This window comes from Vipera ursinii, assembly GCF_947247035.1.
Source record: "Vipera ursinii genome assembly, chromosome: Z".
Taxonomy (NCBI): Eukaryota; Metazoa; Chordata; class Lepidosauria; order Squamata; family Viperidae; genus Vipera; species Vipera ursinii.
Genome location: NC_139517.1, coordinates 51,205,512 through 51,219,974, shown reverse-complemented (window position 1 = coordinate 51,219,974; position 14,463 = coordinate 51,205,512). Strand labels below are relative to the sequence as shown.

Below are 14,463 nucleotides of genomic sequence, written 5' to 3'. Positions count from 1 at the left end.
GACCTGAAGACCTGGCTCTTCGAGCTTTCCGGCCCAGGCTGAGTTTTAATTGGGTTTTTAACTGGGGTTTTATGTTTTATATTTTTTTCAGGGATTTAGTTTAATCTTTTTTAATTGCTCTTAATTTTTGTATTGATGTTTTAGATGCCCTGTAAACCGCCCTGAGTCCTACGGGAAAGGGCAGTATATAAATTCAATAAAATTCAAAATTCAAATTCAAACGTTAATTTAGTTCTGTTTTATTATTATTGCTTTTCCTGTTATCACTAATGTAACATATAGAAAACAGGTCAACAAATTATTAATAGATTTAGTAGTTTAAATTTTTTTGGAGGGCCTGTTTTGCAAGGGTGGGAACTAATATTGTAGTAATATACTAATCAGCATTCAGCTAGAAGAGATAATATGTGTATAACGTGCTGTTGTGGTGATAGTGCAGTTTTTTAATGTTTTGATTGCTTTGTGTTTTGTGTTTTCTTTTATACCTTTTGGGATTATTATTTAGTGTTATATTTTGCATTTTAACTTTGTTCTGAATAAAATAATATGCATGTACACATGCACATGCACATACACATACATATACAGAATAATCGTGGCTGATGCTATTAAAATAATAAAGGTTCATTCATTCGGAGTTCAGTATAATCACTATACACCTGATACCCAGTTTATACCTCAGTTTTGGGGTATATTTTTTCAATGAAATAACAGAATAACAGAGTTGGAAGAGATCTTGGAGGTCTTCTAATCCTACCCCTTGCTCAAGCAGGAGACCCAATATTTAAAAGCCTCCAGTGTTGGAGCATCCACAATTTTTGAAGGAAAGTTATTCCTCTGGTTGATTATTCTTACTGTCGGGAAGTTTCTCTTTAGATCTATGTTGCTTCTCTCTTTGTTCAATTTCCATCCATTGCTTCTTGTCTTGTGTTGTGGTGCTTTGGAAAATAGGTCTTCATGGCAGCCACTCAAATATGAGAACACTGCTATCATGTCAGCCCTAGTTCTTCTTTTCATTAGACTAGACATATCCAATTCCTGCAAAACCTCTTCATATGTTTTAGCTTTGAGCCCCCCAAACATGCTCTTTTCTGCATGTTTTCTAGAACCTCAACATCTGTTTTATATTGAAGTAACCAAAATTGGATGCTGTATTCCAAGTATGGTCTTACCCAGTGCTTTTTTTCTAAAAAAAAAAAGGTGCCAGAACTCTCATCTTGTTAATCTGGCATGGGTGTGGCCCACTGTGTGGGCATGGCCAGCTCAACGTCACTTGTGTCAGGGGCACTTGTTTGGAGCTGGGCAGGACTGGGGCAAATCTGAGAGTCTCCGGCAGAGGAGGGATGGGACTGGGGTGAGCACTGGGTCATGATCCACTGGAGGAGCCTCACTGATATTAAAGGGGGTGGGGGGAGAGACATTAAAGGGGGTGGGAGAAGAGATTAAAGGGGGTGAGGGAAGACATTAAAGGGGGTGGGGGAAGATATGATATTAAAGGGGTGGGGGAAGACACTAAAGGGGGTGGGGGAAGACATGATATTAAAGGGGGTGGGGAAGACATGATATTAAAGGGGGTGGGGGAAAGATATTAAAGGGTGTGGGGAAGTGTGTGTGTGTGTGTGTGTTTGTGACAGAGAGAGAGAGATCCCCTTTTTGTAAGCTTGCTTACTTTGCAATGCTTTCCTTTCCCTACACTTTTGCTTCCCTGATGGCTCAATCTTTCTTTCTCTCTGCCACTTCTGCCGCCCAGATCTATGGCTGCAGAGCAATTTCGCTTCCCCCCATGGCCAATCTTGGCAGCAAAAGCATTTTTGAAGCCTCTGGAGCTTGCATACATGGCCGTGGGGTGATTTTATGATGCTCCAGCAGCCCAATCCGGGCTTCGGAGGCCTGCAAAATGCTTCTGCTGCCCAAATTGGCCATGGTGTAGTAACAACAACTTGCACCTAAACATCGGCAAGATGAAAGAGATGGTGTTAGACTTCCGGAGAAAAAAGGAGGAACCTGCCCCACTTCACATCGGAGAGAACTGTGTAGAGAGAGTTTCCTCCTTTAAATTTCTGGGAGTCTACCTCTGTGAAGATCTGACCTGGAAAGTTAACACAACTCAGGTGGCTAGAAAGGCCCAACAGAGGCTTCACTTTCTTAGGGTCTTGCGGAAGAACAGGGTAGAACAACAGCTAATGACCCTCTTTTACCGGTCTACTATAGAGAGCGTCCTCTCGTATGGTATTGTGGTTTGGTATGCTGGTCTGACAGCCGCGGATAGGAAAGTATTACAGAAGGTAGTGAGCACAGCACAAGACATTGTGGGCTGTTCCCTGACACCACTGGATAACATCGCCAGGGCTCGTTGCCTTGGAAGAGTGAGGAAGATTCTCAGGGATGACTCACACCCTGGACGGTATCTCTTTACTCTCCTACCATCTGGTAGGAGATATAGGAATATAGCCAGCCGTACCAACAGGCTGAAAAATAGCTTTTATCCGTGGGCTGTTAGGCTTTAAAATGGGACATAATCTTATGCAGAATTGACTTGGGAGGCCGGTGTGTGGTGTAGTTGGTTCACATAGTGTGGTGGGATGGAGGGTTTGTTGTCACTGTGTGTTGGGGGGAGAGAACACGGGGGGAGGCTCAGCTAATCTCAATGTACACATGTTGTACTTTGACAATAAAGGTTTATTATTATTTAATCATGTGGGGGTAGTGAAATTTCTCTGCAGCCCTAGATCTGGGCAGCAGAGGCATTTTGCAGGCCTCCGATGCCTGGATCGGGCCACTGGAGCATCGTAAAATCACCCCATGGTCATGGATACGATCTCCAGAAGCTTCAAAAACGCTTCTGCTGCCCAGATTGGCCATGGGGAGGGGAGCGAAATCGCTCTGCAGCCTAGAATGCACGAGTTTGGAGTTTGGAAAAGTGAGAAGGGCCTTAACATAAAAGGCTGGTTCTGCTTTCAAAAATAGAGAAAGGAGGGAAGATTATTGGGCTCCTTGCATCATTCCCATTTGAAGCCATTCTTTGAACAAGGAAAACTCCAAGCTACCCAATGCTACCCAACATTTCAAATATGTGTGCACTGAGAGGATAGCTATTTTTAAGATGCCAGTCCTGCACATCTATATCTAGGAATAAATCTCATTAAACTCATGAGGCTGTGAAACACAGAAAGGAAACACACACAGAGACACACACACACAAACAAACACACAGACTGTCAACCTTCTGACACATGGGCTTTTCAAGTGACTCTGAGGCATTGTTTACCTTAAAAGTCTTTTATTAGCCTAATACACTGGCAAATGCTTGCTCGAAGGAAGCTGGAATCTGAAATCTCCGCCCCTTGCACAATATATTAAAACACAATTCTCCACCTTTCTAATTTTGTCATTAATCATATTCTCCAATTAATTTAAAGAATCAGCTTCCCTTCCGTTAGAAGGACCGCCAAAGCTTTATCTCCTTTAGAGAGACAAATGGCCTTCAAAGTGCATTCCTACTCTTCCCTCCCACCAATTTTAAACTAAAACAATACACAAGTCTTAAAGCAATACACAAGTTTAACATATGAAATAGCTACTTCTTCATCTCTTGTCAAGCAATAACATTCAATCTTAGCAGCATTGACATCCAGCCCCCCCTTAGAAAAAGGACAGATCGTGTAATGTAAACAAAACACAAGTTAGGAATTGGCTTTTGGTTTGTTGGGGTGTTTCTCATAAAACCTTTTGATAAGTCTGTCAGCTTTCACATCAGTAGATTTCACCCAACTGGCTTCAGACAATGGGTATCCCTTCCACTGTACTAAGTATTGCAATTTCCCCTTAAAGATTCTAGAGTCAAGAATATGTTTCACTTCATAATGGGTTTGACCTGCTACCACGAAGGGTCCAGGTGCTTTCTTAGGGGGAGGTCTTAAAGTGGAGGTTCAAAAAGTTTTCAGCAAGCTATAATGAAACACCGGGTGAATTTTTCCCAAAAGTCTGGGTAGTTTCAATTTCACTGTGACCGGGTTGATGATTTTCACAATGGGGAAAGGCCCCAAGAATTTCAGTCCCAATTTCTTATTGGGTAGTTTCAGGCGTAGGTATTTGGTTGACAAATAGACCTTTTCCCCAACTTGGAATGTTCTTTGGGGAGCTCTCTTTTTGTCAGCTTGCTTTTTGTAGGTCTCAAAAGTCTTTTTAAGGACACCTTTGTATTTTTCCAAACTTCTTCCCAACCCCTCACCCAGTGGAGGGTAACTGAGGGTATTCCGGTATGGGGTTGAATTCTTTCCCTGTGGCTACACGGAAAGGAGTGTAGCTGGTGCTGCTATGTACTGAATTATTGTAAGCCACTTCTGCAAAAGGGAGGAGGTCAGTCCAGTTTGTTTGTTGGTAAGAGACATAGCATCTAAGATATTGTTCTACCATTATGTTGGTGGATTCTGTGGCTCCGTTAGTAGCCGGGTGAAAAGCAGTTGATAGGCCTTGAGATGATCCAATTAATTTAAGAAAGTTTCTCCAAAATTTTGCTGTGAACTGCACCCCTCTGTCCGAAATTATTCGCTTAGGGGCGCCATGTCGTCATTAGATATGTTTTAGGAACAACTTAGGCATTGAGCTGATGGAAGTCCTTTGCAGGCGATAAAGTGAGCCTGTTTTGAAAATAGGTCTACCACAGTCCAAATGACAGTATTTCCTGTACTGTCAGGTAGGTCTACTATAAAGTCCATAGCTATTTTTTTCCATGGTTGAGAAGGTTCAGCCACTGGTTGCAGTAACCCAGGGGTCTTTCCTGGGATTCTTTTCATGATGGCACATACAGTACTGCTCTTGACATAGTTTTCTACGTCTCGTTTTAGTCCCGGCCACCAAAATTGCCGGCGAGTGAGACGTAGAGTTTTTAGATATCCAAAATGTCCAGCTTGTTTGACATCATGGCTGTGGTTGAGGGCATTAAGGAGAAGAGCTTCAGGCAAGTACAATTTTACCCCCTTGTAAGCCAGACCATCCCTCCATGTTAGGGATGTGTGATTGTCTTTAAACCATTGATCAGTGAGAAGTTCTTGCTTTATTTTCTTTACCCCGGGTTCATCAGGATTAGAGGTGTGAGTTGGGCTGCAGTTTGTGTACCGGGGATAATTGCCTTGTGAACTTCTTCACGTTCACTTTTGTATTGTGGCAATCGGGAGAGTGCATCAGCTAGGAAGTTTTTTTTCCTGGTATGTACTTTAGAGTAAAGTTGAAACGGTTGAAGTACTGTGCCCATCGTACTTGTTTTGGGGACAATTTTCGGGGAGTTTTTAGTGCCTCTAAATTTTTGTGATCTGTCCATACTTCAAAAGGCACCTTGCTACCTTCTAAGTCAGTGTTTTTCAACCTTTTTTGGGCAAAGGCACACTTGTTTCATGAAAAAAATCACGAGGCACTCCACCGTTTTCTGCACCGTTGGACCTCCCCACGGTCGCTACACGAACGGTCGTAAGTCGAGGATGGCCTGTGTTCTCAAGGGGTTGGACTAGATGACCTCCAAGGTCCCTTCCAACTTCTTCTTCTTCTTCTTCTTCTTCTTCTTCTTCTTCTTCTTCTTCTTCTTCTTCTTCTTCTTCTTCTTCTTCTTCTTCTTATTATTATTATTAATTATTATTATTATTATTATTATTATTATTATTATTATTATTCTCTTTATTTTATTTTATTTTATTTTGGGGCTTTTGTTTGTTTGTTTTTGCTGTGAAGGAAAAGGAAAGCTTGCATTTCTTTTTAATTTATCTTTCTGTATTTTCTTTTTTCTCTTCTTTTCTTTCTTCCTTCCTTCCTTCCCTCTCTTCCCTCCCTCTCTTTTCTTTCTTTATCTTCCTTCCTTCCTTTCTCTCTCTCACTTTCTTTCCCTCCCTCTCTCAATTTCTTGCTTTCTACTTGTTGTGGAAATTGGAAGCTACTTGCATTTCTTTTTAATTTTTTTTTCTGCATTTTTCTCCTTCATTTATCTTTCTTTCTTTCTTTCTTTCTTTCTTTCTTTCTTTCTTTCTTTCTTTCTTTCTTTTCTTTCTTTCTTTCTTTCTCTCTTTCTTTTCTCTTTCTTTCTTTCTTTCTATCTTCCTTTCTTTCTTGCCTTTCTCTCTCCCACTTTCTTTCCCTCCCTCTCTCAATTTCTTGCTTTCTACTTGTTGTGGAAACTGGAAGCTACTTGCATTTCTTTTTAATTTTTCTTCCTGCTTTTTTTCCTTCCTTCCTTCCTCCCTTCCTCTCTCTCTCTCTTTCTTTTCTATTCTCCTTTTTTTTCTTTCTCCCTCCCTTTTCCCCTTCCCCCTTTCTCCTTTTTTCCCTTCCTTTTTTCTTTCTTTCTCACCTTTACCATCAAAAGCACTTCACTCCAGAGGGGGAGGGGAACCCCAAAGGTTTTTAATTGCTTTGGTCCAAAGGACATTTTATTATGCAACGTATCAAAAGGACAGGTTAAAAAAAATCAGCCATGTAATTTTTCAGACTCAAGCGAAGCCTCCAAGAGTGAAGCGGTCAGATCCCTCTATTTCGGGCTGGGGTGAGGGGTCGCAGCGAGCAACCAGGCAGCCGACCAGGCGGGAGTCTCGCATCCTCAGCCGCGCGGGGAGTAAGGAGTAAGCGGCGTGTGCTGGGGAAGAAGAGCTTTTTCGAACGTTGCAGGCAACCAACCACGCGACAGCTCAGGCGAGCCAGGCTGGCCGCCCGTCCGTCCTCTTCCGATAAGCTAGCTGGTTGCCTCTCCCCAGCTTCTCTCTCTTCAGCAAGAGACCCTCCAAAGCCAGAGAAGGGGTGGAGCTACGCTGCCGTGGAGCCCTGGTGCCTAGAGAGGTCGAGCCCACTTCTTTTCCTGGGCTTTTGCTTCCAGCGAAGTAGGGCCGTCAGCTTAGCCAAGGCTCCGGTGCCCAGTGCTCCCTGCCAGAGAGTCTTGCAGCGCTGCTCCGCCCGCGGCTGTTCCTCCTCCTCCTCCTCCTCTCACCGCTGTCTCCTAGGTCAGTGTTTTTTCAATTTTCCCACGGCACACCAGGCAACATCTCGTGGCACAGTAGTGTGCCACGGAACATTGGTTGAAAAACACTGTTCTAAGTAGTGCCGCCAGTTTAATAGCCCCCACCTTATTGCAAAGGCCTCCTTCTCCCAGACTGTCCATCTCCTCTCGCTTTCAGTAAATTTCTTAGAGGTGTAAGCACAAGGTTGTAGGACCCCATTCTTATTCTTTTGCAATAACACTGCTCTGACTTCCACGTCGCTGGCGTCTGCCTGAATTACAAAGGGCTCGCCTGGGCAAGGGTGCTTTAGGACTGGTTCAGCCGCAAATAGTCTTTTTAAATTCTCAAAAGCTTTCTGACAACTCATAGTCCATGTCAGTGGCTGGCCAGGTCGCAGTTTTCCCCCTCCCTTGCCCATTTTGAGTAGTTCTGTAAGAAGTAGAGCAATCTTGGCAAAAGAGGGAATAAATTGACAGTAGAAGTTGGCAAACCCTAGGAAGCTCTGGAGCTGTTTGCAGGTTTTTGGGGGCTGCCATTCAATTATAGTTTTTACTTTGGCTGGGTCCATTTCGATACCCTCATTGGAGATTTTATAGCCAAGATAATCTAGTCGGGTTTAGTGAAATTCACATTTTGACAATTTGACATAATGTTTACCATTCAATAGTTTCTTTAACACTTCTCTGACCATTTTTATGTGGTCGGTCATATTCGTGCTATATATCAGGATGTCATCAAGGTATACTAGGACCCCTTTGTATAGGTGTTCATGTAGGACCTCATTGATCAACTGCATAAATACGGTAGGGGCCCCCTGAAGTCCAAATAGCATGACTTTGAATTGGTAGCTCCCAAGGGGCAGTTGAAGGCTGTCTTCCACTCATCCCCCTCCTTTATTCTTACCTGGTAATATGCTTCTCTCAGGTCTAACTTGGTGAAGACGCTCCCCTTCGCCAGGTGGGTTAGCAAGTCCTTCAGGAGGGGGAGAGGGTATTTATTTTCCACACTCACAGTGTTTAGGCCTTTATAGTCCACACAGAGATGTAAAGACCCATCTTTTTTCTCTTTGAACAACACAGGGGCTCCCACAGTAGACTTGGCCCATTCAATGAATCCCCTTGCTAGGTTTGTATCCAGATATCACTACATCTCCTCCATTTCAAGGGGGGACATAGTGTACATTCTTGGTCGGGGGAGTTTGGCCCCTGGTAGCAGTTCAATGGAACAATCATTGGGATGGTGAGGAGGCAAGGTATTGCATTCTTTCTCACTAAATGCCTCCGCTAGGTCCTGGTACTTGCTGGGGATGAGCGGCTCGCCAGGTGGCCGTAAGGCAGCTATATGTGCTCGCTCATTGAGTGGGCTAAATTCTCTTGTAACATCAGTTGAATCAATGAGTGGATTGGGCCATATGGGTAGCCTCACAGTTCTCATTCCTTTTCCCCACCAGATCAATGGCTTCCATTTGTCTAGCCAGGCTAGTCCTAGAATCACAGTTTCAGACATCTTTGGAGCTACCAGGAAACGAATAAACTCCCAGTGCTTATTTCTAGGCATAAGGGCTCCATTAATTGTGTGACTAAAGTCCCTCCCATTAGGGAGCCATCGGCTTGTTCAAACCTCACAGGTTTGGACAACGGCTTAGCCCATATGCCCAGTCTCAAGGCGCATGACAGGCTAATGATGCATCGGGAACAGCCAGTATCAACTAGCACTTTCAGGTCTATTTGTGCCCCTGACTTAGGGACTATGAGTTTAGCAGGTAATAAAAAAGGTAGGATGCGTCCACCATCGGGTCGTTCTCCCCTTCATCGTTGCTGTCAACACCGGGTAAAGTGGGAGTGGATCCGGTCGGTGGCCCAGCATCCTTCTGGGTGGGGCACGTAACCTGGATAACAGGCTCCTGGGTGATCCAGTTGGATTTTTCTCTCAGTGGCAGTTGTGAGGGTTTCTTCCTTGTTGTTGGATCTGGTCTACTCTGCTGTTGCGGGTAAGGACCTGGGCAGGTTGCTGCTTGATGTCCCTGCTGTCCACATCAAAAGCACTTGATTGGCGGACCTGTAGGTAGTCTAAGTCTTTTGGCAGTAGCAGACGTTGGGGGTTTTTGGGGTGGTGGTAGCCATCGGGATCCTGGTTTTGGTGCAGTTTCAGGTGGGGAAGGCTTTTTATAGCGGGCAAGCTGGACATCTAATTTCACCGCTGCCTGGTACCATTCATGCAGCTGGTCAGGTACAGCTCAGTAGATACATGCCTGAGAGAGGTGGTCATCTAACCCTTCTCTAAAAAGATGAATTATTGATTGCTCAGGCCATCTCTCTATCTGACCTGCTACCTTTCGAAACTCCCACACGTATTCTAGGGCAGGCCGGCCAGCTTGCTTTATCTTATGGATTTGTTCTTCTGCTTTGAGGGCAATGGATGGGTCCTCAAATCTTTCCCTGAGCCCCAGGAGGAAAAGGTGGGGATCCTCCAATTCAGGGGCCTGCTCGTTATATAAATTGTTCAACCATTCAGATGCTTCTCCCTCTAGGATGGATGCAATCACATTGACCATCGCACCCGGATCTGGGTAAGTGTGACCCCAGCGATTCAAGTGAGAGCGTATTTGGTTGAGGAAAAAAATCAGTTTTCTCTGGGTCCCCATCAAAGGTTGCTTTGAAGGGTGGGCTCATCATTGCTTGCTGAGGCCCCCATTGCTGCTGGCCCCACCCTAGTTGTTGGTTCAATGGCTGCTGGGGCCCCCATCACTGCTGCCCCCCTTGGTTGTTGGGGCCCCCACTGCTGTTGTTGTGCCCCCAATTGCTGCTGGCCCCCTCCTGGTTGTTGATTCATTGGCTGCCAAGGGCCCCACTGCTGCTGTTGGACTCCTAAATGCTGTCTACCCAATTGGTGCTGTTGTAGGCCCAGGGGCTGCACATTTGGGCCCTACTGCAGCCTTCCCTGCTGTGGTTGTCTGAGGGGACGGTGCTGTTGGTTAGCGGGATGTTGTGGCACCATCTGCTGTTGTAGACCCCTCAATGGTTGTTGGATGGGAGGGGTTTGCTGTTGTCTGCTCTGGATTTTGGCTGCAGGGAATGGTGGCGCCCTCTGCTGCTGATCCACTAACAGTCGTGTTAGCCTCAAAGGCTGTGGTGCCACCCTCACTTGCGGGCCCCTCAGTGGCTGCTTGGCACTCAGGGGTGGTGACCAGTCTCCATGGGATTGTTGTTCCCCAATTGGCTGTTTCCCTCCAGGCTTCTGCAGCACACCAATCTGCTGCAAGGCCTCTATCAGCTGATTTAGGCTCAGAGGTTGCTGCCCCTCCTTCTGTGGGGGCTGCCACACTGCCCACTGCTGAGGGGGCCCTAGTTCCTCTTCTTCTGTGGGACTGGAGGCCCTAGCAGGGAACTCCAGGGGTTGGAGGGCCGTTAGCTCTGAGAAAAAGGGGCTGGGGGCCTCTTTTGGCAGGAGGTGTTCTGCACTTCTCACTTCTAGTTCTTCAAACTTTTCTGCTAAATTGTCAACTGATTGGCTTTGGGCTGTAGACGGATATTTCCACTCACCTGAGTCTTCAGTGTCAGCTGGCCTGGCTGCTCCCCACAGGTCTGGGGAATACGATGTGCAGGATTCTCTTTGTTGTCATCCCACTTCCTCTGCCTTTGAAACCCTTGGGGATGGTCTGGCTGCTCCGAGGCTCCTATTCTCTGGGCTTAATCCACTCTGACAACCAGACCAGTCCTCCTGGTTGTTTGGGTCTGGCTCCCAGCTGGGAGGATTGCTGAAACTCTTTTCTGTGCCAGCTTCTTTGCTGGCCCTTCCCCCACTGGGGAGGCTGCAGGTGCCGGGGAACTGGCTTCAGGCAATTTTTCTTCCTCCATTGTGGGATCTTCTCCAACTCTTTCCTGTCTGCCTCCCAAACTTAGAGAAAGTGACGGGAGGTCGGAACTCCCTAATTAGTTTAAAAAGTAGGTAGATTCCAGCTTGATATCAAGTTTCCAACGTATGGGCTTTTCAAGTGACTCTGAGGCATTGTTTACCTTAAAAGTTCTTTATTAGCCTAATACACCGGCAAATGCTTGCTCGAAGGAAGCTGGAATCTGAAATCTCCGCCCCTTGCACAATATATTAAAACACAATTCTCCACCTTTCTAATTTTGTCATTAATCATATTCTCCAATTAATTTAAAGAATCAGCTTCCCTTCATTAGAAGAACCGCCAAAGCCTTATCTTCTTTAGAGAGACAAATGGCCTTCAAAGTGCATTCCTACTCTTTCCTCCCACCAATTTTAAACTAAAACAATACACAAGTCTTAAAGTAATACACAAGTTTAACATATGAAATAGCTACTTCTTCATCTCTTGTCAAGCAATAACATTCGATGTTAGCAGCATTGACACAGAGCTTCCAATCTTGTGAGCAATTCCAACAGCTAAATTAGCCTGAGAGAAGTTCCAAATCTCCTCACCTTTCCAAACTCCAAACTCACATGGCCTACTTCTCACGCTTGCCTTCTCCAACTCCAAACTTCTCCAACTCCAAGATGAGCATCCTACACTTGTCTTCCCAGTTTGGAGTTCAGAGAAGACAAGCGAGGGAAGTAGGCTGTGAAACACAGAATACACACACCAACACACACACACCAACACACCCACTAGCTGCTGAATGAACCTTCCTCTGCAGAGACATCTTCAGTGCCTTGTCGAGGCCAGGGGTTTTTGTCATGCTGCAAGTCTGCTCTCTGCTCAGCGCCTGCTAAGGGCTGGCTGATGGCAGAGGGAGTGGAAGTTTTGCAATGTGCTCCTTGCCAGCCCGCTCCTGTGCAAACTCTCTCGCTGACAGTGCTGAAGCGGCAGTCGCCATTGGATGCACACCTTCCCAAACTCCAAATTCACGTGTCCTACTTTCCTCGCTCGCCTTCTCCAACTCCAAACTCACATGTCCTAGTTTGGAGTTTGGGAAGGCAAGTGAGGAAAGTAGGATGTGCAAGTTTGGAGGGAGTAGCACAGCTTGTGCAAAAGTGTGTGTGTGTGTGTGTGTGTGTGTGTGCGCGCGCACAAAAAAAGGTGCCGGAATGCCATTCTGAGCGTTCTATGAGAAAAAAAGCCCTGGTCTTACCAAGGCATTATAAAGCAGTAATATTACTTTTTGTGATCTTTATTCTATCATTCTGTTAATACAAAAGCCTAGAATTGTGTTGGCTTTTTGATAACTGTGAGACATTGCTGGCTCATATTTAAGTGAAAGTCTACAAGGACTCCCAGATTCCTCTCGTAGTTGCTGCTGTTGAGCCAAGTTTCATCTAGTCTGTACCTATACATTGCCTATTTTAACTTGTGTTTCTAGACAGTCTTTTAGTGTTATGTTTTTGTTAGGTTGAGCTAGCTTTTCTTTTTGCATGAAGACTGATGCAAATAATGAGTTAAGCAGCTCTGTTTTTACTCTACTGCCTGTTACTTCTTTGCCATCATTTGCCATTAGTAGGCCAATTGTTTGCTTGACTTTTTTTGTTTTATATGTTAAAAGAAACTTTTTTTATTGTTTTTGATATTAGTTGCAAGTCTTACTTCATTTTGAGCCTTAGTTTTCCTGACTTCATCTTTGCAAGTTCAGGCTATTTGTTGGAATCCTGCCTTAGTTATATATCCCACTTTCCATTTTTTATATTTATCTTTGTTGTCTTTCAGTTTGTCAGAGACTTGTGTAACCATGATGGTTTCTTCTTGGATTTCTTATTTTTCTTTTCCAGTAGTATTGTGATGGACTGGGCATTTATAATCATATTCTTTTCACAAGCTTCTTGGGTTGTTTTCCCCTTTAAGATTTAAAATAGATAAGAGAGGGAGGGAGATGATAGAATTTCCTATAATGTACAAAATATTTTCTGAATAATTTTTTTTGCATATTTGTGGAAGATCAAATAACATTAGGCAAATTTTAAATGTAAGAGGAGAACATGAATGGAAAACTACTTTCAGGAGAAATAAAAAGTGGAAAAGATGGTGACATCATAGACAGCCAATAACTGCCAATATTAATAAGGGTATTGGGTTTGTATTCATAGCTCACTACATAAAAGGAATTTTATTTGTTTCCAAGGGGGACTGAAAATAAATTCCAGAGAGTAACAAAATCTGACAGCCAGTTGTTTCCTTCTATCACTTTCTGTCTCTCTCTTTCTCTATGTGTGTATGTGTGTTGTGCACACATTTATGTATCTATATAAATAAATATTAAATGCAGGCATTCTTACTTACTGAACTACAGGATGGCGTAAACATCTTGCACTTTCTTTTGCATCATAAATAGTTGAGAAGCGAAAATAAAACAACAGATAGATTAGAAGAGGACCTGTATATTCAGTTAGGAAAACCTGAAAAAACAAAAATAAAAAAGGAACAGAGAAAGATTGGTTAATATAAGGAGAACAGTAAGATAAGGCCTATATTCCTGAGAAATGTTTTACAGCTCTTTCAGCAAAAGCCAAAAGATCACGACACCTCCTTGCTCTAATCCTTGAAACAATCTAAATCTAGGGCAATCTAAATTTGCTCTTTCGTTGTAGCCAGATTTTTCTTTGTCCCAAGCATTAGGCCAGCAGATGTACTAACAGCTTACTATAAGACAAATTAAAGTGCAAGGATTGACGGAGTAATCCACTTATTGCCCTCCTCAAAGTCAGCTGGTGACTTTGATGCTAAATTTACCATGAATTCCCAAATACTGTCAGAAAGCCTCTGCACAATATTGACTCTCGAATAGGTTATCCATATAAATCCCTCTCATCTGAGGGATTAGTAGATGCAGTATAGGAATTATGGTCTATATTCAGTTATAGATTTAGATACCTTGGTTGAAAACAACTTGTCCTATGATGCACCATTTCATCCAGTAAAAGTTTACAGATACAAGAGTTTAGTAGGATGCTGAAAAAGCCTTTGATCAATTGGATTGGCAATTTTTGATCAAAGTACTAGAGAAAATGGAATTTGGGGACAAATTTCTGCAACCAATTAGGGCAATATATCAAAAGCAAACAGCCCATATAATAGTTAATAATAGTTTGACTGAACTATGTAATATTGAAAAGGGCACAAGGCAGGGGTGCCCATTGTCACCTATATTATTTGTTTTAACATTGGAAATATTACTGATTAAAATACGTGATTCGGGAAAAATTAGGGGAATTCAAATAAGAGATCAGGATTATAGATTGAGGGCGTTTGCAGATGATCTGGGTGTTACAGTAACCCAGCCGGATTATTCAGTTGTAGAACTGATGGAGATAATAATGTTATATGGGAAAGTTTCTGGATTTAAGATCAACATACAAAAAACTAAAATATTGTCTAAAAATATGACAGTATCACAAAAGGCTGTTTTAGAAGAGCTAACAGGATTTGAAATAGTTAAAAAGATTAAATATTTGGGGATATATTTGTCAGCCTCAAATGTGAAGTTATATAAAAATAATTATGAAATGTTATGGGGAAAAATACAAAAAGAAT

At 43.5% G+C, this 14,463-nt stretch overlaps 1 protein-coding gene across 1 annotated transcript in view; it reads right to left on the bottom strand.

Annotated features, from left to right (window-relative positions):
* The window catches only part of TECRL (trans-2,3-enoyl-CoA reductase like), a gene marked incomplete at both ends in the record, with an annotated part of 52,136 nt that overhangs the window by 21,608 nt on the left and 16,065 nt on the right, over positions 1-14,463 (bottom strand). Inside the window, one exon of the mRNA XM_083377164.1 lies at positions 13,213-13,328. Coding sequence (XP_083233290.1) covers positions 13,213-13,328 — 116 coding nt within the window. The remainder of the gene's footprint in view (positions 1-13,212; positions 13,329-14,463) is intronic.